The sequence below is a fragment of the Capricornis sumatraensis genome, chromosome 15, assembly GCF_032405125.1.
Source record: "Capricornis sumatraensis isolate serow.1 chromosome 15, serow.2, whole genome shotgun sequence".
Taxonomy (NCBI): Eukaryota; Metazoa; Chordata; class Mammalia; order Artiodactyla; family Bovidae; genus Capricornis; species Capricornis sumatraensis.
Genome location: NC_091083.1, coordinates 31,043,945 through 31,071,395, shown reverse-complemented (window position 1 = coordinate 31,071,395; position 27,451 = coordinate 31,043,945). Strand labels below are relative to the sequence as shown.

The 27,451-nt window shown below is 42.1% G+C and overlaps 1 protein-coding gene across 2 annotated transcripts; it reads left to right on the top strand.

Moving 5' to 3' along the window:
• The first annotated feature begins 1,634 nt into the window (after nucleotides 1-1,634).
• Nucleotides 1,635-18,364, top strand: LOC138091040 (phytanoyl-CoA dioxygenase, peroxisomal). Of its 2 annotated transcripts, XM_068986683.1 has the most exons (9): nucleotides 1,635-1,761; nucleotides 5,577-5,635; nucleotides 6,740-6,850; nucleotides 7,482-7,650; nucleotides 10,453-10,534; nucleotides 12,171-12,352; nucleotides 14,280-14,429; nucleotides 16,063-16,194; nucleotides 18,065-18,364. In XM_068986683.1, the coding sequence occupies exons 1-9, from the start codon at nucleotides 1,687-1,689 to the stop codon at nucleotides 18,116-18,118; spliced, it is 1,014 nt and encodes a 337-aa protein (XP_068842784.1). In that variant the 5' UTR covers nucleotides 1,635-1,686; the 3' UTR covers nucleotides 18,119-18,364. The 2 variants fall into 2 exon arrangements, with proteins under 2 accessions (XP_068842784.1, XP_068842785.1); XM_068986684.1 differs by lacking the exons at nucleotides 10,453-10,534; nucleotides 12,171-12,352.
• The last annotated feature ends 9,087 nt before the right edge of the window (nucleotides 18,365-27,451 follow it).

Below are 27,451 nucleotides of genomic sequence, written 5' to 3'. Positions count from 1 at the left end.
CCATGTCCAGTTCTAACTGTTTCTCCTTGATCTGCATACAGATTTCTCAGGAGGCAGATAAGGTGGCCTGGTATTCCCATCTCTTGAAGAATTTTCCACAGTTTGTTGTGATCCACACAGTCAAAGGCTTTGGCATACTCAATAAAGAAGAAATTGATGTTTTTCTGGAAGTTTCTTGGTTTTTTGATGATCCAGTGGATGTTGGCAATTTAATATCTGGTTTCTCTGTCTTTTCTAAATCCAGCCTGAACATCTGGATGTTCACAGTTCACATATTGTTGACACCTGGCTTGGGAATTTTGAGCATGACTTTGCTAGCATGTGAGGTGACTGTAATTGTGCAGTAGTGTGAACATCTTTTGGCATTGCCTTTCTTTGGGATTGGAATGAAAATTGACCTTTTCCAGTCCTGTGGCCACTGCTGAGTTTTCCAAACTTGCTGCATACTGAGTGCAGCACTTTCACAGCATCATCTTTTAGGATTTGAAATACCTCAACAGGAATTCCATCACCTCCACTAGCTTTGTTCGTAGTGATGCTTCCTAAGACCCACTTGACTTCGCATTCCAGGATGTCTAGCTCTAGGTGAGTGATCACATCATTGAGAGTATCTGGGTCGTGAAGATCTTTTTCGTATAGTTCTTCTGTGTACTCTTGCCACTTCTTCTTAACATCTTCTGCTTCTGTTAGGTCCATACCAGTTCCGTCCTTTATTGTGCCCATCTTTCTCTTGGTATCTCGAATTTTCTTGACAAGATACCTAATCTTTCCCATTCTATTGTTTTCCTCTATTTCTTTGTATTGATCACTGTGAAGGCTTTCTTATCTCTCCTTGCTATTCTTTGGAACTCTGCATTCAGAGTTTGGAAGGATCAGTCCTGTAGAATAAAGTGGAACGATGCAGTTAAGAACGTGAGTTCTGTTCTGGTTCTATTACTCCGGGGAGATTTGCCCCTGGGGATTAGTCTCCCGCTTGGTGTGACAGCCGGTCTTCGGACTCTCGTAAAAGCAATAAAGGCTTCCCTGATGGCTCAGCTGGTAAAGAATCCGCCTACAATATGGGAGACCTAGGTGTGAGCCCTGGGTTGGGAAGATCCCCTGGAGAAAAGAATGGCTACCTACTCCATTATTCTGGCCTGGAGAATTCCATGGACTGTATAGTCCATGAAGTTGCAAAGAGCTGGACACGACTAAGCGACTTTCATTTTATAGACTTCCCTGGTGGCTCAGACGGTAAAGCCACCCTCACCCTAACCCTAACCGTAACCCTATCTGCCTGCAATGCAGGAGACCTGGGTTCGATCCCTGGGTTGTGGGGAAGATCCCTGGGTTCGATCCCTGGGTCTTTGGAGAAGGAAATGGCAACCCATTCCAGTACTCTTGCCTGGAAAATCCCATGGACGGAGGAGCCTCATAGGCTACAGTCCATGGGGTCGCAAAGAGTCACGACTGAGCGACTTCACTTCATTTCAAAAGCAATTATCTCCGGCAGGAAACACCCTCTCCCACAGGCCCATGAGGCCAATCTGCGGGCAGCGCCTTGGCCAACTCGGGAGGCGGTGCTACCCTAGCCCCGCCTCCTCGTCGAGCCACGTCCGCTCCAAGCCCCTCCCTCTAAGCGGAGGCGGGGCCGCCCAACTGAATTAAGTGCTTAGAGCCCAGGCGCCCTGGTATTACCCGCCGGCCATGGACCGAAACCGAGCTGCCGAGCGCTTGAGTGTCTTGCTGCGACACCTTGGTTGCCGCTCGGCCGGGACCATTGTATCCTTTGGGTTCGCGGGGTTCGAGCGTGAAGGGTGGCGGCTTTCAGGGCGCATTGCATAACCTCCCCGCTGGCTCTTCCTGGCTCCGCAGCCTCTGTTCTCGTTCTGATCACAGCTCTCTCGGGCGCTAGCGGGCCAGGGCAGGCGCGTCCCGAAGGCCCAAGAGGGGACTTTTCCGCCCGGTGGGGCTGCGGCTGCTGGCTCCAGCTCCTGGAGTGGCGTCGCTGCAGCCTTCCGGGCCCTCTGTCCTCTGGCTTTGGGAGGGGAGGGCGCGAAGTCCAAGCAGGCCTGCCCTCTGCTGCCCTGTCACTTTGTGTACTTGACCGCACCTGATCGCCGGGCAGCCCAGAGACAGAGACGTAACCCGGGGCCTCTCGGGGTGGAGCTGCCCCCCAGCTCTTTTCTCCAGGCGAGCCCGGTGGAGCTTACACTGTTTCCTGGAGAAGGGCTGGGTGTCCTGTGTCCGCTCCTGATCAGGCCTTCTGAAATTAATCCCATGTCAATCTGTGCGCCACCGGTGTTAGATCCAGAGAGATGTCACTGTGTGCCTCAGAAATCAACTTGCTGGGTCCCCCTTCCCCCCACCAAGTGACATGATTAGACTCTGCTCTGCTACATTTAGTTTCTGAAATTTCTCCTAAAACGATTATAGTTTCTTTTACTTCCACTGTTGCTCTCCCAACTGTGTTCCAAGCCTTGACATATTCGAATCGTTATAAATTTAAAATCTCCTCCACAAACTGGTAAAGGGAACCCAAGTGACTATGTAATCTCACTTTACAGGTGAGAAAACATTTGAGGTTAGGAGAAATTAACTTTCCTGAGCAAGGTCATTTAATGGAACCAGTGGTTGTCAAAGCGTGTTCCCCAGAGCAGCAGCAGCAGGACTACCTAGGTGCTTGTTAGAAATGCAGGTCCTCAGGCTCCTCTTAGACCTGTGGTATCAAACGCCTGGGAGTGACTAGCAACCTGTTTTCACTTAGTGTGATACTATTAATAGTTCAGTTGTGAGAAGTGCCAATATATTGGGCCTGGATATAACTGGAAGTAGATTAAGGTTTCTGGATCCAGTCTGTTGTTACTTTAAAATTTTAATTGTGTTCCTTTTTTTTTTTTTGCGAGGGTGGGAGGAGCGAGGGCAAGCTCACAGCACAGAGGCTTTTAGTTCCCCCAGCAGGGATCGAACCCATCTGTGCCTGGTGCAGTGGAAGTACTAACCACTGGACCGACAGGAAATTCCCTAAAATTTAATATTCTGATCTCACTGGACTTAGTTATAATAGTGTCGAGGTCAGAGCTTGTTTTTTTTTCATCTCTATTTCCTAGAATAGCGCTGTCGAATACAAGCTCCTTGTGATGGTGGAAAAATGTTCTTTGCCGGTAGGATTCAATGTGGCAGCCACATGTTACTATGAGCACTTGAAATGTGACAGTGCAGCTAAGGAACTGAAGTTTTCATTTTGATTCATTTCAATTTACATAGCCAGAAGTGGTGAGCGTCTCTACCTAAATTTTCAGTGAATATGTGTGTGGTTTAGGCTTAAAGAAACTGCTAGACATTACGTGGCAATTTCCTCCCAACCTTAATTATTCCTTTAAGAAATAAGGAATAATTTTTGAAGTAACAGTGCAGTGTTTAAATGCAGATAAACACTAAGAAGAAAATCTATATAATACATAATTTCACTTCTCACAGATTATTATTTGTAAACACCTTGGTCTGTTTCTTTTCTATATATTTACATAATTGCATAATAACATATTCAGGACTGTGCTGTATGGTACCGATTTTTGCATCCATTTTTTTCCAGGCTTACTAGCTTTGTATAGTAAACATAGTAAATGATTATTAGCTTTGTAAACATTTCCACATATTAAGAAAATTCTCCAAGAACAACAATAACAAAAATAAAAACCATAATGCAGGAGTGGGAGAGAGTAGAAAAGGATTGGAAGGCTGATGTCTGGACTGTCCTGGAAGCTTCGTTTTGTTGAGAACATCTGACAAAGAGGTTAACTCTCTCCCTTGGGGAAAACAGATAGTAGCTAGTAATTCTGACTCTTGGCCCCCCTCTCCACCTTTTTCCACATTGGAGGCTTGTGGGATCTTAGTTTCCTGACCGGAGCCTGAACCCAGGCGCTGAGCAGTGAAAGGCCCAGGTCCATACCATTGGACTGCCAGGGAATTCCCATCTTCTTCACTATTATATTGTCCCCACTTAGATACAGACATCATTCAAAAAGGACAACATGTTTATGTGAAGTGTCATTCAGAACGTAGCTCTTTCAGCTAAAGAAACAATGAAAAAAATGACCAAAACAAATGAGATCCTAAGTCAATCATCTGGTGATGACTGGATAGAAAATTAGAAGGAACTTTTAGATGTTTTAAGATATTTAAAAATGATACTCTACTATATTTTTCTTAGAGTCATTGTTTACTTTATGAACTTTTTTTCTTTTGAGAAACCACAGGTAATTCAGAGGCCTGTGAAAGGCTGTATGCTGCAGATCTTAAATTGAAGGCAGCTAGCAATGGCACCCCACTCCAGTACTCCTGCCTGGAAAATCCCAGGGACGGAGGAGCCTGGTGGGCTGCAGTCCATGGGGTCGCAAAGAGTCAGACATGACTGAGCGACTTCACTTTGACTTTTCACTTCCATGCATTGGAGAAGGAAATGGCAACCCACTCCAGTGTTCTTGCCTGGAGAATCCCAGGGACAGGGGAGCCTGGTGGGCTGTGTCTATGGGGTCGCACAGAGTCGGACACGATTGAGGCAACTTAGCAGCAGCAGCAGCAGCAGTATTTCTTTACCCCATTCATTGTCCAAGTATTTTCCAGCCTCAATACAACTGAAAGATGCAACTCAGTTCTATCAGAGTGATTTTAAAAACTTTTTATTTTATATTGGAGTCTGTGGATTAACAATTTTGATAGTCTCAGGTAGACCAGCAGAGGGACTCAGCAATACATATACATGTATCCATTCTCCCACAAACTCCCTCCCATCCAGGCTACCACATAACTGAATAGAGTTCCCTGTGCTATACAGTAGGACTTTGTTGGTTATCCATTTAAAATATAACAGTGTGGACGTGTCAATCCCAAGCCAGAGTGATTTTTTAACTGAGGGTAGCATCTTGAAGCTTGAACTATAGGGGTTTGAAAAAGTTCTCTGGGTGAATCTGACACCCGTCATATCCACTTCTTCTGAGAAACAGTGCTTTATAGAGAGACACTCCACTAAACTGACAAGTGCTTGTTCTTGAGCCAGAGTTGGCAAACATTTTTTATAAAGATGTTCTTTTTTTTTTTTTTTAATGACCAAACTGTTTCTAATATTTTGGACGAACTCCCACTAAGAGAAAAACTTCTTTTGAATAGAACATGATTCTCCTTATTTCTAGAACAGAATAGAATAAAAATTTTCCATTTTTATTCACTCAGTAGTTTAGTGGAAGGAATATCCAGGGCGAATAAAATAGATGGGAGGTATGAATACAATGTTGGTCAAGTCTCAGCTCAGCTGTTTTCTGCTGGGTGACCTTGGACCAGTTACTGAACCCTGACCCCAGCCAAAGCTTTCTGCTCTGTGCAGTTGGCATAATAAAGCTCTTGGCTTCCAGGCACCTCCTTAGGCTGTTGTGAAATGAGATGATCTAAGCAATAGTGCATCGGATCGTTTGTGTGTAGTCAGTGTGCCTGATGACTGTGTAGGGCTGGTCTTCCCTTGTGAAAACCAATCCAGGGTGGGCTGATTCTAGAAGGGTGATGCCTGGACTTCACTTGATTTGCCTTAAATCACATCCTAGATAGCTCACCACACTTCGGGGGTTGGTTCCCTTGCCAGTTTCCATCCTCAACAATTCCAGTAAGTAGATATAATTTTAATTCTTAGCCATACAGTGTATATAAACTTTTTTCCCACAGTGATAACTCAGATATAAAGTACATATTGACTGATAAGAACTCATTATACAAATCCCCTGAATCCAGGACTTGTTCTCATTGGAACAATTATGGAAATTTTTTAAGACACTTTCTATATGTATTTAAAATTTAGAAAGAAGGGAAAACATCACAAAGTGCATAAGTTTATTTTATAAAATTCAGGCATGGTATATCTCATTTAAATTAGCCATTTTTTTGGTCACTCTGATATCTCAGCTAGCATCTTTGGTTTATCTTAAAGTCACCTTTGAAGTGGAAGACATTGATCTCCATGGAATATTCTCATAGAGTCACAGTTCCAAACCAGAGGAATGGGCAGGGGGATTTGAGTTCATGTGTGTGCTGTACACTTATTTAGATTTTGTTACTTTGATTTCTTCCATAAATGCATGAAGCAGACAATTAAAAACATAAAATATGTTGTTTGTTTCCTCTCGAAAAACCATACATATTCATTACAGAATATATTTTATTTTATTTTCAAAATATATTTTAAAATCATAGAAATAGGGTGAATTTAAAAAATCACTCATAATGCCATTACATAAAGGCAATCACTGTGAAAAATTTTTGTTTTGGCTTTATTTCTTTACAGTCTTCTTGTTTTAAACAAATAGTGTCTTGGGTTTATATCACTGTCATCACATTTTAATTTAATAAGCACTGTCCTTGCTATTATATGTTCTTCACTTTTAATGTCAAGTCATATCCCATTGAAAGGATATAATATAACCAGTTAATTATTCTTCCATTTCTTGGTGAGAGTAATTAATGTTTCAGATTTAAAACTGAAAATTTGTTCAGATTATTTCTTTAAAGTTCTAGAAATAAAAGTGCTGAGTGGAAGAGTACAAACATTTCTCAGGTTCTTGATAAATATTGTTAGTTTATGATTTTAATTTTTAAATATAAATTTATTTTACTTGGAGGCTAATTACTTTACAATATATTGGTTTTGCCATACATTAACATGAAGGTTTTCATTTTTAAACTGGACTTATTTGAGATTTTTTTTTTCCTTTAGGTATACTCGGGAGAATAATGTTCTAAGCCTAGAACAGAGAAAATTTTATGAAGAAAATGGATTTCTTGTCATTAAAAATTTGGTGTCTGATGCTGATATTCAACGCTTTAGGTACAGTAACACTCTGATATATAACAGGAATGTGTATTCTGTGTATGCAAAGGGACTATGTGTAGGATTACCTTGTGTGTGTTCAGATATTTTTCAGGGATCGGGTTTGTAAGGAAATGGCTTGTTAGAACCTGGATTCAAGCCAGAGTGGCTTTAATCTCAGTCTCTTCAGTTAATGTTGTAGGTATAGGGCAGTTTCCTTAACTTTTCCATGCCTGTTTCTATATCTGCAGAATGGGGAAAATAACAGTACTTATGCGCTAGCGTGGTTTTAGGACTAAACAGGTAAAGTAGAGACAGAGTTTGTTGAACAGGGCCTGGTGCATGGTGATGCTAGGGAGGTGTTTGCTATTTTGTTCTGATGAAACCAAATCACAATATTTCCCCACTGGTCCACTAAGCTATGGACTATTCAAATTCTGGTAGCGAATTTCAACTCCACAGTTAGGAGGCAGGCACTTCTGAATTGGCCATTTTCTCCTTCCTGTCATCAGAACTATTTGACCTGGAGCTTGAGGACCACTTAGTGCTTGAGGACCAAGTCTTCAAGTCTTTCCACAGAACAAGTGGAAGGCCAGGCAGGTGCTTAGTGTCTGTGGTACTGACATCATTTACTAATTGAATTTTATAGGAATGAGTTTGAAAGAATCTGCAGAGAGGAGGTGAAACCGTTGGGATTGTTCATGATGAGAGATGTCACCATTGCAAAATCAGAATATGTGCCAAGTGAGAAAGTGGTTTCCAAGGTCCAGGATTTCCAAGAAGATGAGGAACTCTTCAGATACTGCACCCTCCCTGAGGTTCAAGACCTTCCTGTGCTTTCTTTCTCTTTAAGCTAATAGCTTAAAGGCATCTGCATGCCTGCCATCTTAGAGGCATCTGCATGTCTGCCTCTGAAATCTTCGTAACTTTTTTGTTTCCATTTTTTCTTGCTCTTTTCTACTGGCCTTCCCAGGTGGTGTTAGTGGTAAAGAACCCCTCTCCACTGCAGGAGACTTAAGAGACATGGATTCAATCCCTGGTTTGAGGAGGTTCCCTGGAGAAGGAAATGGCAAACCACTCCAGTATTCTTGCCTAGGGAAGCTCATGGACAGAGGAGCCTGGCAGGCTATAGTCCATGGGGTCACAAAGGATTAGACTCTTGCCCTTTTCTATTGGGGCCCTATAGCAGTGGTTCTTAATCAGAGACAGACATTTGGCAATGTTTGGACACATGTTTGCTTGTCAGGCAGGAGGGGCAGTGGGTTTTAATGTGTAGAGATCCAGATCCCTGCCACTGGGTCCAGGGATGCTATAATGCAGAGAATAGCCTGTTGCAGCAAACAAAGAATGATGCAGCCCAAAATGTCATTAGTGCCAAGACTGAGAAATCCTCATAATTTTGGTATTTTTGCTGGAGAAGAGCAGGAATTCTGTGGTAAGGAGAGAGCCTTCTCACACTCCCTACAGGCATGTCCACAAGGATAAAATTGCTGAGGCTTACCTATTGCAGATCGTTTTTCAATTTGTTTTATGAATCTGGTCAGTAGAGGTGTCTGTTTTTAAATTTAAAATAGGTTTTTTAAAAATTATTCTTTAAGAGTAGTTCATAGTTATGAAAATATCTGGTGTGGAATGACATGAAGGGAAAAGGAAATTCTCGCACCCCCTGCACTGTTCAGTTTTATGTATTCATCTAGAATCATTTCAGGTATAATCAAGAATATTTGTATAACCCTACCTTTTGTGTGCCAGGAAGCATCCTGGTTGTCACCTTGTTTTTTCCATTGGTAGTACATATGAGAGAGACATCTTTCCATTGGTATCTATGGATCTACTTCATACTTTGTAAACTATTGCATAGTATTCCCTTGCGTGAATGTATTACTGTTTCGTTTTTTAAAGACTTTATTATTTTTTCTCATTTACTTATGTTTGCTGGTGCTGTGTCTTTGTTGCTGCGCATGGGCTCCTCTCTAGTTGAGGTGCATGGGCTTCTCATTTCGGTGGCTTCTCTTGCTGTGGCTGGCAGGCTCCAGAGCTGGCGCTCGGCAGTTGTGGTGTGTGGGCTTAGGTGCTCCTTGTGTGTGGAATCTTCCTGGAGCAGAGATCAAATCCATGTCCCCCGCACTGGCAGTGGGGTTCTTATCCACTGTAGCATAAGGAAGTCCTGTACTATGGTTTCTGACCAGTTTTAGAATGGTTTAAAAGGACACTTTGCACAAAATACTTATTAGAACTTATACCCCAAGTGCTGTTAGAAAGTCTGATTCATGAAGACTGCACAGCTGAGGCACCTGGGAGGTCCGGCCTCTTGAATTGGGGACGAGAAGGGAAGTGGCCTCTCTGAACCACGCATTCTTCCCAACCTCATGTCCTGTTTTGGAAATGAAAATTGTGTGGGTGGATCATGATAAAAGCTGGAAATTATAGGCAACATGTGGTAGAATGTCTTGTCAGGATGTTCCTACTTCTGTAACTTGCAAACCATGTGTCTGGTGGTTCATGCAATGAATTTTTAGGAGGTAGGTATTCTTCTAATAGCTAGGTGTTTATTTTAATATGTATTGGAAAAATGAACCAGCACCTCAAACCCATGATTTGAAGAATATTATTAATCAGGATAAGACTAAGATAAGATGTAGGGAGAATATCTGTAAAGCAGGACAGAAAATCTGAGGATGGCTCTTGAATGATGACAGTTTAGAAAATGCAGCCTAGGAGAGATAAATTGGAAGACTGGGATTGACACATCCATACACTGTATATAAAACAGACAACTAAACGATTACTGTATAGCACAGGGAATTCTACTCAATACTCAATAATGGCCTATATGGGAAAAGAATCTTAGTGTATATATGTATATGTTTAACACTTTCATTTCACTATACACCTGAAACTAACACAACATTATAATTCAACTATACCCCAATCAAAATTAAAAAAAGAAATGAAAAGAACCACTCTTTTTCCATTTTTTGAATACCCCCCCAAAATGACAAAAAGAAACTTTTTATTAAAAAAAACAAGCATTAGGCCGGACTCCTGGGATTTTTGTAACATTTCAAGTGTTTTATACTCAAATAGCCTGCATTCTTTATACAGAAGAGATCATATAAGTGAAAGCCATAGAATGTGCTTCAATTTTTGTAGTCAGACAGAATTAGAGATTGAATATGGATATGAATTTGAGTGAACTCCAAGAGACAATGAAGGACAGGGAAGCCTGGTGTGCTGCAGTCTGTGGGGTCTCAAAGAGTCAGGCAGAACTGAGTGACTGAACAACATCATTGTCTTTTTCATTCAACTGGCCCTGCCATTTTGGGCATCATTTTCATGGGAGATCTTATTCCTGCCCTTCGTAGCTGGTGTCTCAGAGAAACTCATGACTCTCTTATAGAAGAAGCACTTAGATTTTCAGCTGGTTCTAAGAAGCCTGTTTCAGAGTGTTTCCGATGATTTCCAGTTACTCACTTTTGCGTGGTTTGTTTGCCAGGTTGTGAAATATTGGTTGATTGATTTAAATGACTGCCAACAGGGTTCTAGTATAGACAGATGTACTTTGTGCCGCATACTTGTGCATCTGATTTCCCATGAACTTTTCCCTCCTTTTTCCTTAGATTCTGAAATATGTGGAGTGCTTCACTGGACCCAATATTATGGCCATGCATACAATGCTGATAAACAAACCTCCAGATTCTGGTAAAGAGCTCTTATTGGTAAAGGAAAAGCAAAAGCAAACAAATAAAAAAGAAAGTGTTTAATTAAATTACATAAGATTGATGTGCTAACTAATAGCAAAGTTCCCAACTGCTAAATTTTTGCATAAATGAATATATGTACTTTCACTTAAGTCTCAAAGTAGCTTACATCATAACAACACTGAAGTATAGTAGTGATGCTGATGTTAACTTGGGTTATTGCTGGGACTGTAGACAAGTGGCTTCTGAAAGATGCAGCTTAATAAAACATGACTGTCTCTCTACCCCACAGACTCCTGATATTCAACATCTCTAAGCTTTGTTACCCACTCTCACCCATGCATGAGGGTGTGGACTTTGGCTTCCTGATCTGAAGACAGTATTATTACTAACAAATTTAAAACTGAACTTATATATCAAATACTATAGCTATTCTTAAAATTCCCTGTGCTTGGTAAAATGTAGCTTCTAAGCCCTCCCTCCTAGAGAGACTGATACAGAAAATAGAAACTAGGAACCTGGATTTTATTAACCATACTCAGATGCTAATGCAGATGGCTCTTGGGCCACACTGAGAAATTCAGCTGTATCAGTGGTAGGAAATCAGCCATTAGAGATCTTTAATCTGTTTCTACTTTGTCTCTGTCCTCTCCAAGAGAGGTTTATGTGCTAAGCCTGTAGCTTAACATTAGCAGGCCTTTCCCTCCCTGGGTGTCCTGCCTGGAGAAATACCCTGGCCTGGGGAACCACGCTCAGAAGGCAATTTTAGGGGAGAATGTGAATGTGGGCATAGTATCTCCGATTCTCCACAGTGATTGTATACCAAATGGTTCTAGTTTGGTGCTGAAACCTCCGAAAGTCCTTCTATTTATACATTTAGTTAATTAAGGAATACTTTTTTAATATCAGCCACTTAGAAGTTTATCAGAAGGCCTCAGACTGACCACTCTAATTAGTCAACCTTTTTGGGGAATACTCGCCAATATGTTGGCCACCTGATGGGAAGAACTGACTCATTAGAAAAGACCCTGATGCTGGGAAAGATTGAAGGCAGAAAGAGAAGGGGACAACAGAGAACGACGTGGTTGAATGGGATCACCGACTCAATGGCATGAGTTTGATCAAGCTCTGGGAGTGGGTGATGGACAGGGAAGCCTGGTGTGCTGCAGTCCATGGGGTCGCAAAGAGTCAGACTCAACTGAGCGACTGAGCTGGCTTGGAAAATGCTAAGCTCTGTGCCCAAACCAGAGTTAGGGAGGAATAAAGCACAGATTTCTAGAAAATAGTGTTAGTAGACCTCGGTTACCAGAAACCCAGAAAGAATTACAGGATCCAGAGGCATTGTGCTGATTCAGTCTTCTAATTTGGAGAAGGCAATGGCACCCTACTCCAGTACTCTTGCCTGGTAAATCCCATGGATGGAGGAGCCTGGTAGGCTTCTGTCTATGGGGTCACACAGAGTTGGACTTGACTGAGCTACTTAGCAGCAGCAGCAGCAGCAGTCTTCTAATTTGGTGCTCATCTGTAGAGGTGGCTTATGTATTTGGCTTTTTCAAGGATAGTTCATTGTTCCGGCTTTTCAGGCAGAGGAGAATAATTCTGGGACTTGAGTTTTTTAACAACAGATTCTGTTTCAGGCAAGAAGACATCCCGTCATCCCTTGCACCAGGATCTGCACTATTTCCCGTTCAGGCCCAGCAATAGCATCGTTTGTGCCTGGACAGCCATGGAGCACATTGACCGGAACAATGGCTGTCTGGTTGTGCTCCCAGGGACACACAAAGGCCCCTTGAAACGACATGATTATCCCCAGTGGGAGGTAAGTCTGCTAGATGGCTGAGTCTTGATCAGAACCTTTTGTTGTTTTCATTTCACGTCAGTATACATAAGGAGCTTTGCTAATAAGATGACATTTCCTTTCTTAGCAAAACATTATTCTAGGATTTAGAATGAGCAGGGAAAATTCCAGGATGGCTGATCATATGATCACCTTTATTCTTCCAACAAGTACTTGAAGGCCAACCAAAGTGGTGGACTTTGGTGATGCTATAAAAGATCTGAGATTATAAAGCCTAACTGCAGAGGTCAGACACAAACACGGTAACACTAGATGTGTGTGCCAAGTGAGTCATACACACTGACTGTTACTTTTCTCAGTAAAGAAGAGTATCATCTGCTTCCACCTGAAGAGAGCAGCAGAGAGAGGCTCTGGGGAGGGCTGAGCAGTGTTCCATTATGAAGCTGTTCCGTGGTTTATCAATTCAGCTGGTGATGCTGGAGGACTGTTCAATGCTTTGGGGCCCATGAGTGAGGAGATCAAATAATTTCTTCAAGAACGAGAACCCTGTGGTCTGGCACAGAATGTACTGCAGGAATAGGAGTCCAGAGACAGAGAAACTGGAGAGGACTCCCATAGCATTTTAGATGTAAGGCAATAAGGTCTCAGAATCCCGTAATAATGATCAAGGTGGGAAGAGCACATTTTGTTAAGGCAGAAAGAGTACACATGGTTCTGTGAAATGTAAAGAATATGGCTTTCAGGACTTCAGTGTCCACTAGTTAGAATTCTTGAACTGAGGATTAGTCCTAGGTGAAAATACCTTGAGTCTAGATTCTGCTATAAAATCGGAAATTCTTCAGTTAAGTTGTGGTTTAGGAAAGGTTGGTGCAAGCAAGAGAAGTGGGCTCTCAGTGACTCAAGCTGAAGGGAGGGCCACAGGGACATGCAGAATCCGTGGGCAGGCTGCCAGCTCTGGAGGGTGAGGAGGAAAGAGGAAGTCCTTCAGTGGGAACAGTTGGGCTGCAGCACTTGCAGTGGTCAGATGAACCTTGACTATGTCCAGTCGCTTCAGTCATCTGCTTAGATTCAAAGTGGCAGCAATGGGAGGTCAGACGAGCTTATCTTGCTCTCATACCCACATTGGGCAGGAGGCAAAGACTCAACACAGTGCAGTAGGGAAGGAGTCATTCCTAAAAGGAATTTGGAGTTGGAATATTCTTAGGAAAGGAAATGGGATGCTCTCCTCCAAAGACCCATAAAAGATTGCAAATGTTACTTCTCATTTCAGTGTTTCATAAAGATATAACTATTATCTAATGCAATAACTAACCTTGAAAATATTTTTTAAATAGTTAGAAAATAGTTTGAAAACAAATGATGATTTTTGTTTTTTTGTTTTTGTGTGGTGATTCACTTGGAAAAACAGGGAGTGGAAAATATTTTAAAAGCTAATGTTTTAATTTACTATTCTTTCTTACTCTGGATGTGACCTATGTGGTTTCTAGGGTGAGAAAGACTGAGCATTTTCTCTCTGTGACTTGGGAGAATATTAGCTTCTCAGAGATACTTCTGAGTAATAGAGGAGCGATTGATACAAATTCCAGGTGAGGAGAAGAGCATGCTAGGGAAGAATGAGCATGGTTCACCAGAAAAGGTGGTCTCCTGTATTCCTGCAAAACGCAAAGCTGATCTGGCTCTTCAGTTATCATTCAGTAATGAACAGTAGGTGGCAATTCTAAATTTTTCATCAGGTCTAAAAAATTCACGATTTTAACATCAACACATGGCTTTCTAAAAGCAGTCAACTGAGAAAGTTTGGTATACGTAAGTTTTTTTAAAATCTAATTTATTTATCTCTTTCTCTTGAAAGAACTTAGAGAAGCTTTGTTTTCCCTGATGAATCATTGATAAGAGTTTTAATTCTTGGCTTCTTCACTTTTGGACTTGGCTTCTCTTGTGATTTTAGGGAGGAGTCAACATCATGTTCCACGGGATCCAGGACTATGACAAAAACAACGCCCGGGTGCACTTGGTAATGGAGAAGGGAGACACCGTCTTCTTTCATCCTTTGCTCATCCATGGATCTGGTCGGAACAAAAGTCAAGGATTCCGGAAGGTACACATTCACATCACAGCACTGTTTGAAGATGAATGCGTGAGGAAGAAAAATATCCCGATACATGAAAAGTTAAAGGATTTGTAACTTTTAACTCAGCTGCCCTTTAGTCTGGTGTATTTACCAGGAAATTTTTTTGTTTCCCTCGTGCTTTGTTGCTTACAGCAGTAAGAAGCCAGATGACCTTAGGATGCCATCACTAGTGAACATTCATGGAATTGCTCCAGACAGAGAGCTTAGTTACTTGGCAACTGACAGCACGTTTTCAGAGGGAAAGATAAAAGCAGACATACATACCAAATAATAACATTTGGAAGGTATACAGCTCATATAAGGGGAACATCTGTAATATTATTGCTATTGGTAAAATATTATTGATTGGAAAGGAAGGTGTGAATTGGCCACCCAGAAATCAGGTATGGCCGTATTTTTTACTCCTTAGCCTCAGAGTGTTTTCAGGTTTATGAGATCAGTGCTTACATTAAAAACTGACAGAATTTCTCATAAGTTCCCAGATTTCTTGCTTCTTTAAAATTCAGCAGATCTGATGATACGCTGGGCTCACATTTCGCTAGGATGACATGGCTGTTGATACTAAATATTAGTGTCTTCTGTGGGGCTGAGTGAAGCTTTCCAGTTTATCACAACAGCTCTCTGTTTCCCTGTGGCTGAGGGTTAGTTGTCAGATTTCATCCTCCATTCATTCAGACATCCACCAGGCTCAACAGGACTGAGATGAGTGTGAGGCAAGAAGGCAGTTCCCTCAGAGGCTCAAAAAACTCAATATCCAGTTAAATAATATCTTAATGCCAGTTAAAAGAAATAAAAATTAATGCCAAAAAGTCCATGGTAAGCACAATACCAAAATTTAAAAAAAGATCAGACCCTCTAATACCATGACACCCAGAACTATACAAAAGGAAGATACAGGCACTACACTGGAAATAGTGTGTTTTAATATACTAACTTGGTGGTTTTTCAATATTTTTGGCTGCTTTAAAGTTTGGGAAAATATTAACCATTGAAAAATGCATAACAGTGTACAGGTAGGAGTGTACATTTCTTCTCTTTTGCCTCAGGCTCCAATATGGTGTAGAATAGTACTAGGGTTTCCATGGGGAAGAATGTTTGTGACTCAACTGCCTAGAAATCTGTAAGAAGTAGGAAGATCTTCTGATGGGTGCAGTCACCCTAAGAGAACTAACTTGTGGCAAGGAAGGTAGTTTCAACTATCGCTTTGCAAGTTAGATCTGTTGATAAGTCCTTCAAGACTGGGGAGAACCAAGTGACTTCCATCTTACCTTCAAAAGGAAACGAGATGAGTATTTTATGTGAATGCTATCAGACTGGAACTGTGCTTTGGATTGGAGGTGGGTGTCTGTGTATTATTTTCCGTTAAAAGGTTTTTTCAGTTTTTCTTTCCCCATCATCTGTGGCCATTGAAATACCAACTCATTACACCCTCCACTAAATTCTGTAGCTGAGAAGGTGATGAGAAACCCTGCAAAACCTTCCTTAGTAGGACTTGGCAATATCCTTCATTCAAAAAATCAAATGCCAAAAACAGACTTCTTCCTTACATAATTCTGTTCCCTTCCTTGGATATACTTTTGGATCATAATAATTTCCACAGGCAATTTCCTGCCATTTTGCGGATGCCAACTGTCACTACATAGATGTGGAGGGCACCAGTCAAGAAAACATTGGAAAGGAAGTTGTCAATATGATCAGGAAAAAGCATGGATTTAAAGACATCACTCTGAAGGTATGTTTGTATGAAATGACAAAGTAAAGATCTCAGTTTTTTCTTTAGATGCTTAAGAGTGTCATACCTGATTCATTGTGAAGGTATAAAGTGCTTAGGTTTACAGCTCCTTTTGGAAACATTGCTGAGACCTTCTAGGAACAACAGTGGGTTTTGCTTGTACTACTTGCTTCCCTAGTGTGGGGGACCTGGTTTCTGTAAGTCTTCGGGCAGGCTATCTTGTTCTAGAATGGGCAAGTAGGAGAGGAAATAGCAGATTCAGAGATGAGGAAATGGAAGACAAAGAAACTTTCTGAACTCATAGCTGTAAAAGGTTCGGGCTGTCAATCATAGGCCTCCTTTATTTGTAAAGAAAGTAATTCTCAAGCAAGTGTTTGTTTGGGTCAGTTTGCACTGGGATTTTAAGGAGAGCCTGCATGTAGTAGAGATGGGTGATCACTGATGCTTTTCATAGGGGTGTTAAGACAGTATTTCATATGCCTGCCCTATTAATACACCTCATTGTAGATTATTTGTTTTGTTTTTTTTTTAACTTTTTACTTTGTATTGAGGTGTGAAGCCAATTAACAACATTGTTATGCTTAGATTGTTTGTTCTTTACTGGTGACCATTCCATGCTGTCGCTGATCAATAACAAATTATCAGTCAAGGCAACTAAATAAAGTTACTTTGTATTGTAGGTGATTATATTTGGGGCTCTGAAGCAAGAAGCTGAACTTATTAGATAATCAGAAATGCATCATCTATTTTGGGGTGACATGACCCCCAAGTAGACTGAATGTAATGACAACGCAGGGCCTCCCCGTACTTTGAAGAGCCTTGCATGCCAACAACAGCCTTCTGAAAAAAACTTCCCACTTCAAGAGTCTTCCTCCACCCTTGAGCCATTTTCTGTCTAGAATCTCTGAATGTATCCCCATATCCGAAGATGCTCTAACCTCACATTTGCACCTCCTGGACAGTCTTGTCCTTCCTTTGTCCTGCAATTAAATGACCTAGAAAGGCAACCTATTTTGCCAGCTGGGTCTTCCATCCAACACCCTGAATTTTAAGGCAGGATAAAAAACATATATATTCTGTTTGAGGTCTGTCAGGGTTGTACTAATCAATCAGCTCCTCTATTTCTTTTCGTGACTGTCTCAGCTATAGTTTATCGACTTTATTAGAAGAACAACACTAACTCTGCTATAGAGTTCTTTCCAGGCACAAAAGCATGTCCCTGTCCCTTTTCTTCACCAAAACTCAATGGAGCAGCCAAGATAGCTCCATGCTATTAATGAGAAAATGAAAAGTTCAAGAGACTGGCCTTAGTTACTTAAGTGACTGAGACTTCAGGGGAGGTCCAATTCCAAAATCATTCTTCTAGCATACTTTGCTGTTTGCAGAAATATAAGCAAAAAAAGTTTGAATTATCTTATTAGGAACAAAGAAGAAAAAACAAATTCAGTAGCGTAGGACTTCATTTTCAGGAGCAGATCACTCAGAATGGGGCAGGCAAACATCACCAAGGATAGCAGGAGCTTAGGTATTAAACTGTTTTGTGACCAAACATAACAGCCAGTCCGAACACCTGTAATCAACACAAGTGCCAAGTAAAGCATAATGACAGTGTGAGGACTCACTGTCTTGGCTTATGAAACGTGATTTTAGATACTGGCAAGTAAATCAATTGGAGTCTCAGAATGCGGTTTTTATTTACTAACTTATGACTTGTGGAAGGCTGTCTCTCCCCGCCAGCCGCCCCCTGCCCGCTGCCAACCCCCAACCCCCGCCACCATTTAACGATGAGTAGATGCCAGAAATCTTTGTCTTATGGTGATTAGGTAAATCCAAGTTCCCAGAAACTCAATGTGTTTGGTATTATTTGCAGGATGTTTGGACATTTCGAGGGCGTGTCGTGAAAGGAGAAAGAATCAACCTCTGAAATAGCCCTTCACTCAAACTCTTGTCAGGAAAACCAAGGTGGAACAAGATGTCAGAGGAAAATCTTTTCTCAGTGAGATGATCTGATCATTTCTATCCATGTTAACAAAATCCAAGTGCATGGATGCAGTACTTAATTGCATGTGGGTAATAATGCAGTATGATGGGATGCCTTTAATGGATATAAAATAGTAAAAGTGAAATATTACTGTTTTAAGGAAAACTTGGGGTTGCAACTAATAAAGGTGATGCATAAAGAAGTATGTTAGATCAGTTTCTTTCATTCAGTTAACTCTTTACCCAAGCAAGGTTTACTGCTCTGAAACAGAGAACCCACCACCTGCCAATTTTGTGTGGTGTGAGATTTCTTTGCAAATCTGGAACAATGAATACTAGAGATGCAGTTAGTGAAGGGTTTAAGAAGGGCATCGGTTGTAAAATAAGGGTGGAAACTCACATTCTGACACAGGATTCCTCCCATGGCCTCTCTAGGCCACCATGCTCCTTAAAAAAACAAACTGGATCTTTCCAAGTCTTTCTCTCTAAAGAAAGAAGACCAGGGTAACTTTCTCTGTCAATTCATATTCAGCATGGCAACTGAAAACATTCAGCATTTATGAATGAAACCTAACCTCTTTGAAGGTCCAGGAAAGCTTTTAAAATACTTCTGGTTTTGATTTCAAGTGGCATGGGCTACAGAGATTTAATAGAGCATTGTATTTCTCCACCAGCTGAGGGCAGCAAGGAGTCGTAATTCGTTTTTTTAATAAATTCTATTTGAAGCTTTAATAAGAAAAACAGAATAAGGAAAGGGTCCCTTTCTTTAAGCAAAGCATGCGTTTTCCTAAGTGTCAAGTCACTGTTTCTGTCAGTTTCTCTGTAAGGACATCCAGTTTAAGCTCAGGTCCAGATGGAAACTAGGGAAGAGATGAGAATCCTTGACATGCTCTCAGGACTATAGAATAACTGGAAATAAAATGTATATGTGGAAAGTCAGCATAAACAGCATGTATATGACACTGTTTGCAAGAAAGTGTTCAAATAAACTTTAAAATACATTTGAAAACTTAGACTTCAAGAGGAAAATCAGACAGCAGAATGTCATCTCCCTGGTGCAATTCTGAGTGAACTGCAGCTAGTCAGTCTTTCCCCTCTTCTCTGTGTCCCCTGTGTCAACTAGTTCATCTAACAAATATCCTAGCATCTATTAGTGAACAAGGTTCATTTTGCACCAGTTTCTAGAAATGTTTTTCTAGCGAAAATTTTGGGACCAGAGATTTGCAGCAAAGAGAAAAGACAGAACTGTTTCAGGTCTGCCTCCTGCAAAAAGGAGTGTGGGAGTGCTCCATGTGGAAGTGCATGGAAGCACAGGGGAAAGGAAACTGGGAGAGTGCAGGCAGGTATGAGTGCGCAGGTGTGAGTAAGCCTCGGGCCTCTGAAAGTTCAGAAATAGAGATGCTTGCCAGAGACGGGGCTTCCCAAGGTAGCTCAGCTGGTAAAGAATCCACCTGAAATGAAGGAGGCCTCAGTTGCTTTCTTGGGTCAGGAAGTTCCCCTGGAGAAGATGAAAGGTTGTTGCTGAACCATGCAAGACGCTGGGATTCTGGGCTCCGGAGGAGAAGACTTCAATCAGGGGCCAGAAATGAAGTTTGATTGCTCAAAGCTTTTGTGCAATAAAGTCTCATTAAACTATACAAGAGAGAATGCTTTTGACATAGACATCAGAAGGGGGCAGAAAGAGTACCTCCCCTGCTAGTCTTTAGCTGGATGTTATCTAGGTACTAGCAGTCTGCTAATTAAAGAAAGGAAATGTCTCAAAACTCAGAGAATGGCACCAGGTGAGTCATCCCGGTCCATAAAATGATTGACATGAATCTTGAAGAAAGGCAGTTTTCCATACAAATATACAGTTTCATTAACATAGATTAGGGGAAAAATATATGAGTATAACATACTGGCTTGTCATATCGGTTCTGAGCCTTTAGGCGGAACCGACTTGAAGATAGAGTCTAGGGTAAATGCATAGTACATTAATATAGCTTAAGACAAACGTTTCCATAAGAAAAGTGCATTGGTTAGTTCACGGTTTGAGAAAAATTAAGTTCAGTTGGAACTAGGCATCTTTATGGCAACACAGAATTTCGAAGAGAGACTTCTTTTTAAATTTGTATAGAGAAGGGGAAAAAGTATAACACTAGTTTGTTTCTTCCTGCCGCTTAAGAGAGAGATAAAAAAATGTCTGCTACTTGCAGCCTATTTGCTCTGTTTGGTGACCCCTGGCCTTCCTATCTGTTACCTTCTCAAAGGGATAGGCTACCCATTCTGGTATTCTTGGGCTTTCCTGATGGCTCAGATGATAAATGGCCTGCAATGTGGGAGAGGCCTGGGTTCGATCCCTGGGTTGGGAAGATCCCCTGGACGAGGGCATGGCAACCCATTCCAGTATTAGTCCATGGGGTTGCAAAGAGTGGGACACGACAGAGCAACTAAGCACAGCACAGCAGAGACTGAGGATGGGATTCAGCCCTCTGGTGTCAAAAGTTCATCTAGCAGACACTGGCACATTCCCAGATGGAAGATCGGTGGTCCTGTTATAGCCACGCATTCTGGGAAACAAACTCACTCAGAAGGACAATGCAGATAGTGGAGTGCAGTTATTACACCGGAGGGCCCAAGGCAGAGTCTCCTTTTAGCCAAGGACCCCAACTGACTTTTGTGAAAACCTCATATACCTTATGTGTACTGCTCAAGCCCACACCCCCAAATTCCTTAAACCTAGCCTGGAAAGTGTTAAAGGGAGACACAATCAGGTTACAGCCATGATTCATAATCAGAAGGGTCAGCTGGTTATACATTGTAGCCTACACCAACGGGTGCCATATAGATTACAAAGGTGATTGACTACATAGGGGATTATTACATTCTTTTTGGCTATGGGAAATCTTGGTATGGAATCCGGTGTTTATCAGTCCAGGAGGGCGGTTTGGCTGTAGGTATGTTATCCTCAAGGCTACCAGGCACATAGTCCAAAGCTCACTGAAAGTGCAAGATGTTGTTTCCTTCTTTTTCCAGATGGAGTCAGCTCAGCCTGTTCCTTTCCTCCCTCTCTCCTACTCAGTCTTAATCAGTTCACTTGCAAGTAGACACAGCCAACTCCAAGTTCTGGGTCAAGAACTCAGGGAGACATCTTATTACTTAGCCTACGTGGCAGCTGGAGGATGTGCGAGCCTTCAGTAGCGCAGTGAAAACCTCTCTTAGTGGGGGCAGGTGAGATGGATTTGACTGACCATTTACCCATGCTTTCAAATCCACTCCATGTAGCAGGACCACATATGGAAGGAAGACAGTAGCAGGATGAGTTTGGACTGTCTACTTTGTTTATGGGACACCCTGGAAAGGTAGGAGCTGGTAATTGAAGGGTTGGATGGAATGTTACCAGATCATGGCAGAATGAGGGTAAAGCCTGGCTTCACCGTGGGTGAAAGGTGATTTCTCCTGGGAATATATGTATTTCACCAGAGATTCATCTGAAAAGAGTACATGAGGTCCTCACAGTGCAGAACAAAAGAAACAGGACAGATCCTCTTCTTCTATGATATTTGGGATGAGTGTAAGGAAACAAAACTTTGCTCCTGGTATCTGCTTGGAGTTCACCCCTTTTAAGCAGCAGATTAAATGAGTTCGAAAAGCTTATGATTGCATCAACAAAACATGGTAACATTTCCCAAAGCCAATTCTAGTAATACAGTTTCGTGGTTCAAACCAGCGCAAATCTACCTGAAAAAAATCTTTTCTTACTAACACAACACAGCCTGAATTAATCTCTCCTTCAACCCAACTCTGATATCCATCCTATATATAGTACATGCCGCCATTTGGCCCTTAATACATTTACTGAAAGTATGATTTTCCCATTTGTAAATATCCTGCCTTCCTGAATAGAGAAGGGTAGGACTCTTGAAGGTCCTGCCTCTTACTTGGGCACTTTGGTTAACACTCACAACACCCTCCCCTACGAGACACTTGCTATATATTGCTTGTTCAATATGAACAGCAAATTTCTCTACTCTCCCTCTTTTTTTCTCTCCTGTGGCACATGGGATCTTATTTCCCAACAGGAGACTGAACCTCTGCCCTCTGCAGTGGAGGCATGGTGTCTTAATCACTGGCCTGCCAGTGTCCCTCGTTTTTGTAATTGCAACTGTCCCTCATTTTTGTAACTGTTTCTCTTACATAAGAGAGCGTGTCCCTATAACCCTTCTAGTTTGTTGGTGGGAATGTAAATTGGCACAACCATTGTGGAAAACAGTATGGAGGTTCCTCAAGAAACTGAAGACAGAATTACCATATGATCCAGCAATCCCTCTCTTTGGCATATATCTGGAGAAAACTCTAATCTGAAAAGATACATGCACTCCTACGTTCATTGCAGCACTATTTAGCCAAGACAGGGAAGCAACCTGAATGTCTGTTGACAGATGAATAAATAAAGACAATGTGGTAGCTATTTTATATATACAATGGAATATTACTGAGCCATAAAAAGGAATGAAATAATGCCATTTGCAGCAACATGGATGGACCTGGAGATTATCACACCGAGAAAGAGAAATCTTATATATGATATATACCTGGAATGAACTTACAAAACAGAAACAGAATCACAGATACAGAAAACCAAGTTATGGTTACTAGAGGGGAAAAGGATGTGGGATGCATAAATTGGAAGACTGGGGTTGACGTATACACACTACTATATATAAAACAGATAACTAATCCTTGGAAGAAAAGGTATGACCAACCTAGATAGCATATTCAAAAGCAGAGACATTACTTTGCCGACTAAGATCTGCCTAGTCAAGGCTATGGTTTTTCCAGTAGTCATTTTGGATGTGAGAGTTGGACTGTGAAGAAGGCTGAGCACCAAAGAATTGATGCTTTTGAACTGTGGTGTTGGAGAAGACTCTTGAGAGTCCCTTGGAATGCAAGGAGATCCAACCAGTCCATTCTGAAAGAGATCAGCCCTGGGATTTCTTTGGAAGGAATGATGCTAAAGCTGAAACTCCAGTACTTTGGCCACCTCATGTGAAGAGTTGACTCATTGGAAAAGACTGATGCTGGGAGGGGTTGGGAGCAGGAGGAGAAGGGGACGACAGAGGATGAGATGGCTGGATGGCATCACTGACTCGATGGATGTGAGTCTGAGTGAACTCCGAGAGTTGGTGATGGACAGGGAGGCCTGGCGTGCTGCGAAACATGGGGTCGCAAAGAGTTGGACATGACTGGGCGACTGAACTGAAAGACATAGTATAATATACAGCACAGAGAACTCTATTGCATACTCTGTGATGATCTATGTGGGAAAATAATCTAAGAAAGAGTGGATATATGTATATGTGCAAGTATTCAGTTTGCTGTATACCTGAAACTAACACAACAATGTAAATAAAAAAGGAGAAAGTGTGTATCCCTCTGACATAGACTTGGTCTGTGCAGCCTTGGCACCTGTTTCTGGTTCCTGACATGTTCTTCCCTGAGTTTTCCAGCCAGCTCTGACTCCACTGCATTCTTCACCAGTACCTCTTTTATATATGTTGGGGGCAGGGTGGCCAGGAAAGGAGGTGACTGTGACCAAGAAGTTTGGTAACTCATCCAAAGCTCCACAATCATTGTGATGGTGTTGAGTTTGATATCTTTTTTTTAAGTCTGATATTCTTTAAAAATTAACTCGTAGTAAAGTGCACATAACATAAAATTTACCACCTTAACCATCTCAAAGTGTATGTTTCACTGGTATTGAGAACACTTACAGGGTTGTGCAACCATTTTTGCCATCCATCTCCAGAACTCTTTTCATTTTAGAAACTGAAGGAGACTTTGGGCCTAGAAAAGAAAACAGTCTCAAAAGCCCTTGCTGAATCATCTAACTTCAGAGAAAATACAACCAAACTTTAGGTCCCACTCTAATGCTCCGGGCCAGTTGCATCTACCTGGGACTTATCACCCCTCGCCCAAAACCTCCCATCCCTGTCCAACTACATATGATATCTCAGCTAAAGAATACCCAAAACATCCCGCCTGACTAACGTTTCCCTTATCACTTCCACAAACCTCCCTTTAAATATGAAGCCTCCCTGATCCCTCTCGCATTCAGCCTGGTCGTTAGGCTGACTGTTGCCCCTCCTTGCCTGAATAAAGGTAACCTACCTCCGTTGAGGTCGTCTCTCCTTCTTTTCTGCTTCAGCCTAAACTATACCTTACACAAACTAAACCCCAACTTCCCATTTAGCCGCTGCCTGGAGCCAGCGTGAGGAACTCCGCCCATGGCAAAGGTCATGAGGAAGGAGGCTTCGGCATACACAAAGGCAGGATCGAGCCTCAGGAAACCCCCTGTTCCTGAGCATCTACCCCCAAAACCAGAGTCTGCCTACTTTACTGTTCTATGCTCTCACCTACACCTCTGACTTTACGGGCGGCTGACCCCCACCACCTCTTTCAGAGAAGGAGTTAACTTACAGCTCCAAGTTAATAAAAATTCCTGGGTGTGACAAGAGTGTTTCAACTTACAAACTCCTCTGAAGTTTCTCTAGCCTGCATAAGCAGGTTCGTCCGGCCACATGTGATTGTTTACAGCCTCCCAACCATGAGAGGCATGAGATGCTTTAAAAGTTTCTAAATACAGACTCTTTTGAGAAGTTAGAAAATTATTAGTATAGTATAGTGGGTTGATTAGAAATTATATTGGTGAAGGGTTTTTCATTTTTGAGCCAATATTTGCTGCTAAATCTCCATATTCCCTGCCCTTATAATGAATATAACTAGCATATAGGAGAAATAAGCATTAACCTTTAAGATTAATCATGTTAAACCTTAGGCTAAGTAAACTCCTTTCTTGATTGTAACCCACTACACCCTCACCCTATAGGAATCCAACTTTAATTGGAGGGTGGCGCCTGGTTTAAGAAAAAAATCACCCCTGGAAAAAATAAGTTTTCTGGTTGACTGACCATTATCAGAAAGGCCCATAAAATGTCAGCAGGCCTCACGGCCAGAAGATGATGTAAAACCCCTAAGACCTTTGTATAATTTTATATGAAGCACCTGATTTTGACAAGGGTCAGGTCTGCTGACCCCGCGTGACTCTGTATTCATCCCTGTGTATAACAAAAAGTATATAAGCAAAACTGAAAATAAAGAAAATGGATCAGTTTCTGGAAAGACTGATTCCCCCATGTCGTTCTTTCTTTCCCCTTCTGGCTGAATTCCCCTCTGGAGCGTGGGTACTCACCAAGCCTGCTAATTTTGTCTGGGCTTCTAAGATTGGACCGGGGAGGCCTCAGTGCCTCCTTTCCTTTGGGAGAATGGAAAGATGCCTGTAGCCTATGTAAGTGGTGCAAGCTTCTTGTCTCGAAGCTTTATTGGTATCCCACGTAAACCAAGTTATTCAGCCTCTTTTTCTTCACTAATTTTCCTGCTACACTATCCTTTTCTAATCTCTCTTTATATCTGTAATTAAATAAGTTTTTTCCTAGGACGCTGATTCTATCTCCCCTCTGAATTACCCTGGATCCACTGGGGCTGGACCCTGGCAACCCGCCCCCACCCCCAACCCATGTTGCCAGTAGTCTTCCTTTTATCACTAAGAATTTGACTATTCCAGATTCCTCATATAGGAGGAGGTATACAGTATTTTTCTTTTTGTGACTGGCTTATTTCCAAACTCTCTCTGCCCTTCTAGGGATTTCTGTTCTAGGTTGCTGCGAAGTCACTTCAGTCGTGTTTGACTCTGTGTGATGCCATAGACAGCAGCCCACCAGGCTCCCCTGTCCCTGGGATTCTCCAGGCAAGAACACTGGAGTGGGTTGCCATTTGCATCTCCAATGCATGCAAGTGAAAAGTGAAAATGAAGTCACTCATTTATTTTGGTAAATACTTTTGGGTTCATTGGCTTTACTGTCTATTGCAACAACTCAGGGACGCTGCCAGAGTCAACTATTATGGGAACAGGCATTGGCCATGGCCCCGTAACATTCTATTTACAAACCAGGGTGGTATGCCACATTGCCCTGGCTCCCATTTGCTCACCTGATCCTGATACATGGAGTCAGTAGAGCAACAAGTCCTTTGCACTTTGGTAAGAAGCACTTGGCCTGGTGGGAGCTGTGTGTGGGGTGCCCACAGCTCACTGCTTCTTCAGGACAAAGAGGTGCCAAGGAGCCTAGCCCTGCCCAGTGAGAGGATGACTTGCTTCCACATGTGCTGGACGGCTGCTTCTGTTTCTCTCTTTTCTTTTTAATAATGTAATTTTATCTTTTTAAATTGAGAAATAATGGACATATAATATTGTTAACAGTCTCAGGTGTACAACATAATGATGATTTATGTATATACTGAGAAATGACTACCCCACAGTAAGTTTAGTTATCATCCTCATCTTTTTCCTTGATGTGGCCTGTTAAACTCAATTAAGTCTGGGACATCCCTGAGAGTCTATATCCCAGAAAGGAGTTGTTTGATGTGTGGTGGAGACGCTGATATAGTCACAGATTCCACTTAGATATAAATATCAGTATCCACCAAAACGTTCTGTCTAATCAAAACTATTTTTTTCCAGTAGTCATGGATGGGTGTGAGAGTTGGACTGTAAAGAAAGCTGAGTGCCGAAGAATTGATGCTTTTGAACTGTGGTGTTGGAGAAGACTCTTGAGAGTCCCTTGGACTGCAAGGAGATCCAGCCAGTCCATCCTAAAGGAAATTAATCCTGAATATTCATTGGAAGGACTGACGCTGAAGCTGAAGCTCCAATTCTTTGGGCACCTGTTGCATAAAGCTGACCCACTGGAAAAGACCCTGATGCTGGGAAAGATGGAAGGCAGGAGGAGAAGGGGACAATTTAGAGGATAAGATGGTTGGATGGCATCGCCAACTCGATGGACATGAGTTTGAGCAGTCTCTGGGAATTGGTAATAGACAGGGAAGCCTGGCTTGCTGCAGTTCATGCGTCGCGAAGAGTCAGACACGACTGAGAGACTGAACTGAACTGAACTGAACTGAACTGAACTGAATCCATCAAAAATCTTGACTACAAACATCAGACACAGATCCCAACCACGGGTAACAAATGTGTGTCATGTTGGCAGGCTCTTCAGGGCTCTGAGACACATGGGAAGGGCAGGCTGGGCCAGTGGCCAAAGCCATGACTGTGACCCTTCCCACCCCCACCCCTGACCCTGAGGCCCTTGCTCTGGAGCCAAGAGCTGGGGCAAGCTCTGGGGACAGAATGTGAGCAACATGCCACCTCCTGGTGGCTGCAGAGGTGGAGACAGAACACTGG

What these genes read in the sequence shown, in the direction of transcription:
- LOC138091040 (XM_068986683.1), top strand. Translation starts at nt 1,687, where the DNA reads ATGGACCGAAACCGAGCTGCCGAGCGCTTGAGTGTCTTGCTGCGACAC. An exon ending in GATACTGCACCCTCCCTGAG is followed by an intron (nt 7,651 to 10,452) that starts GTTCAAGACCTT and finishes CTTTTTCCTTAG; the next exon opens with ATTCTGAAATATGTGGAGTG. An exon ending in AAACAAACCTCCAGATTCTG is followed by an intron (nt 10,535 to 12,170) that starts GTAAAGAGCTCT and finishes ATTCTGTTTCAG; the next exon opens with GCAAGAAGACATCCCGTCAT.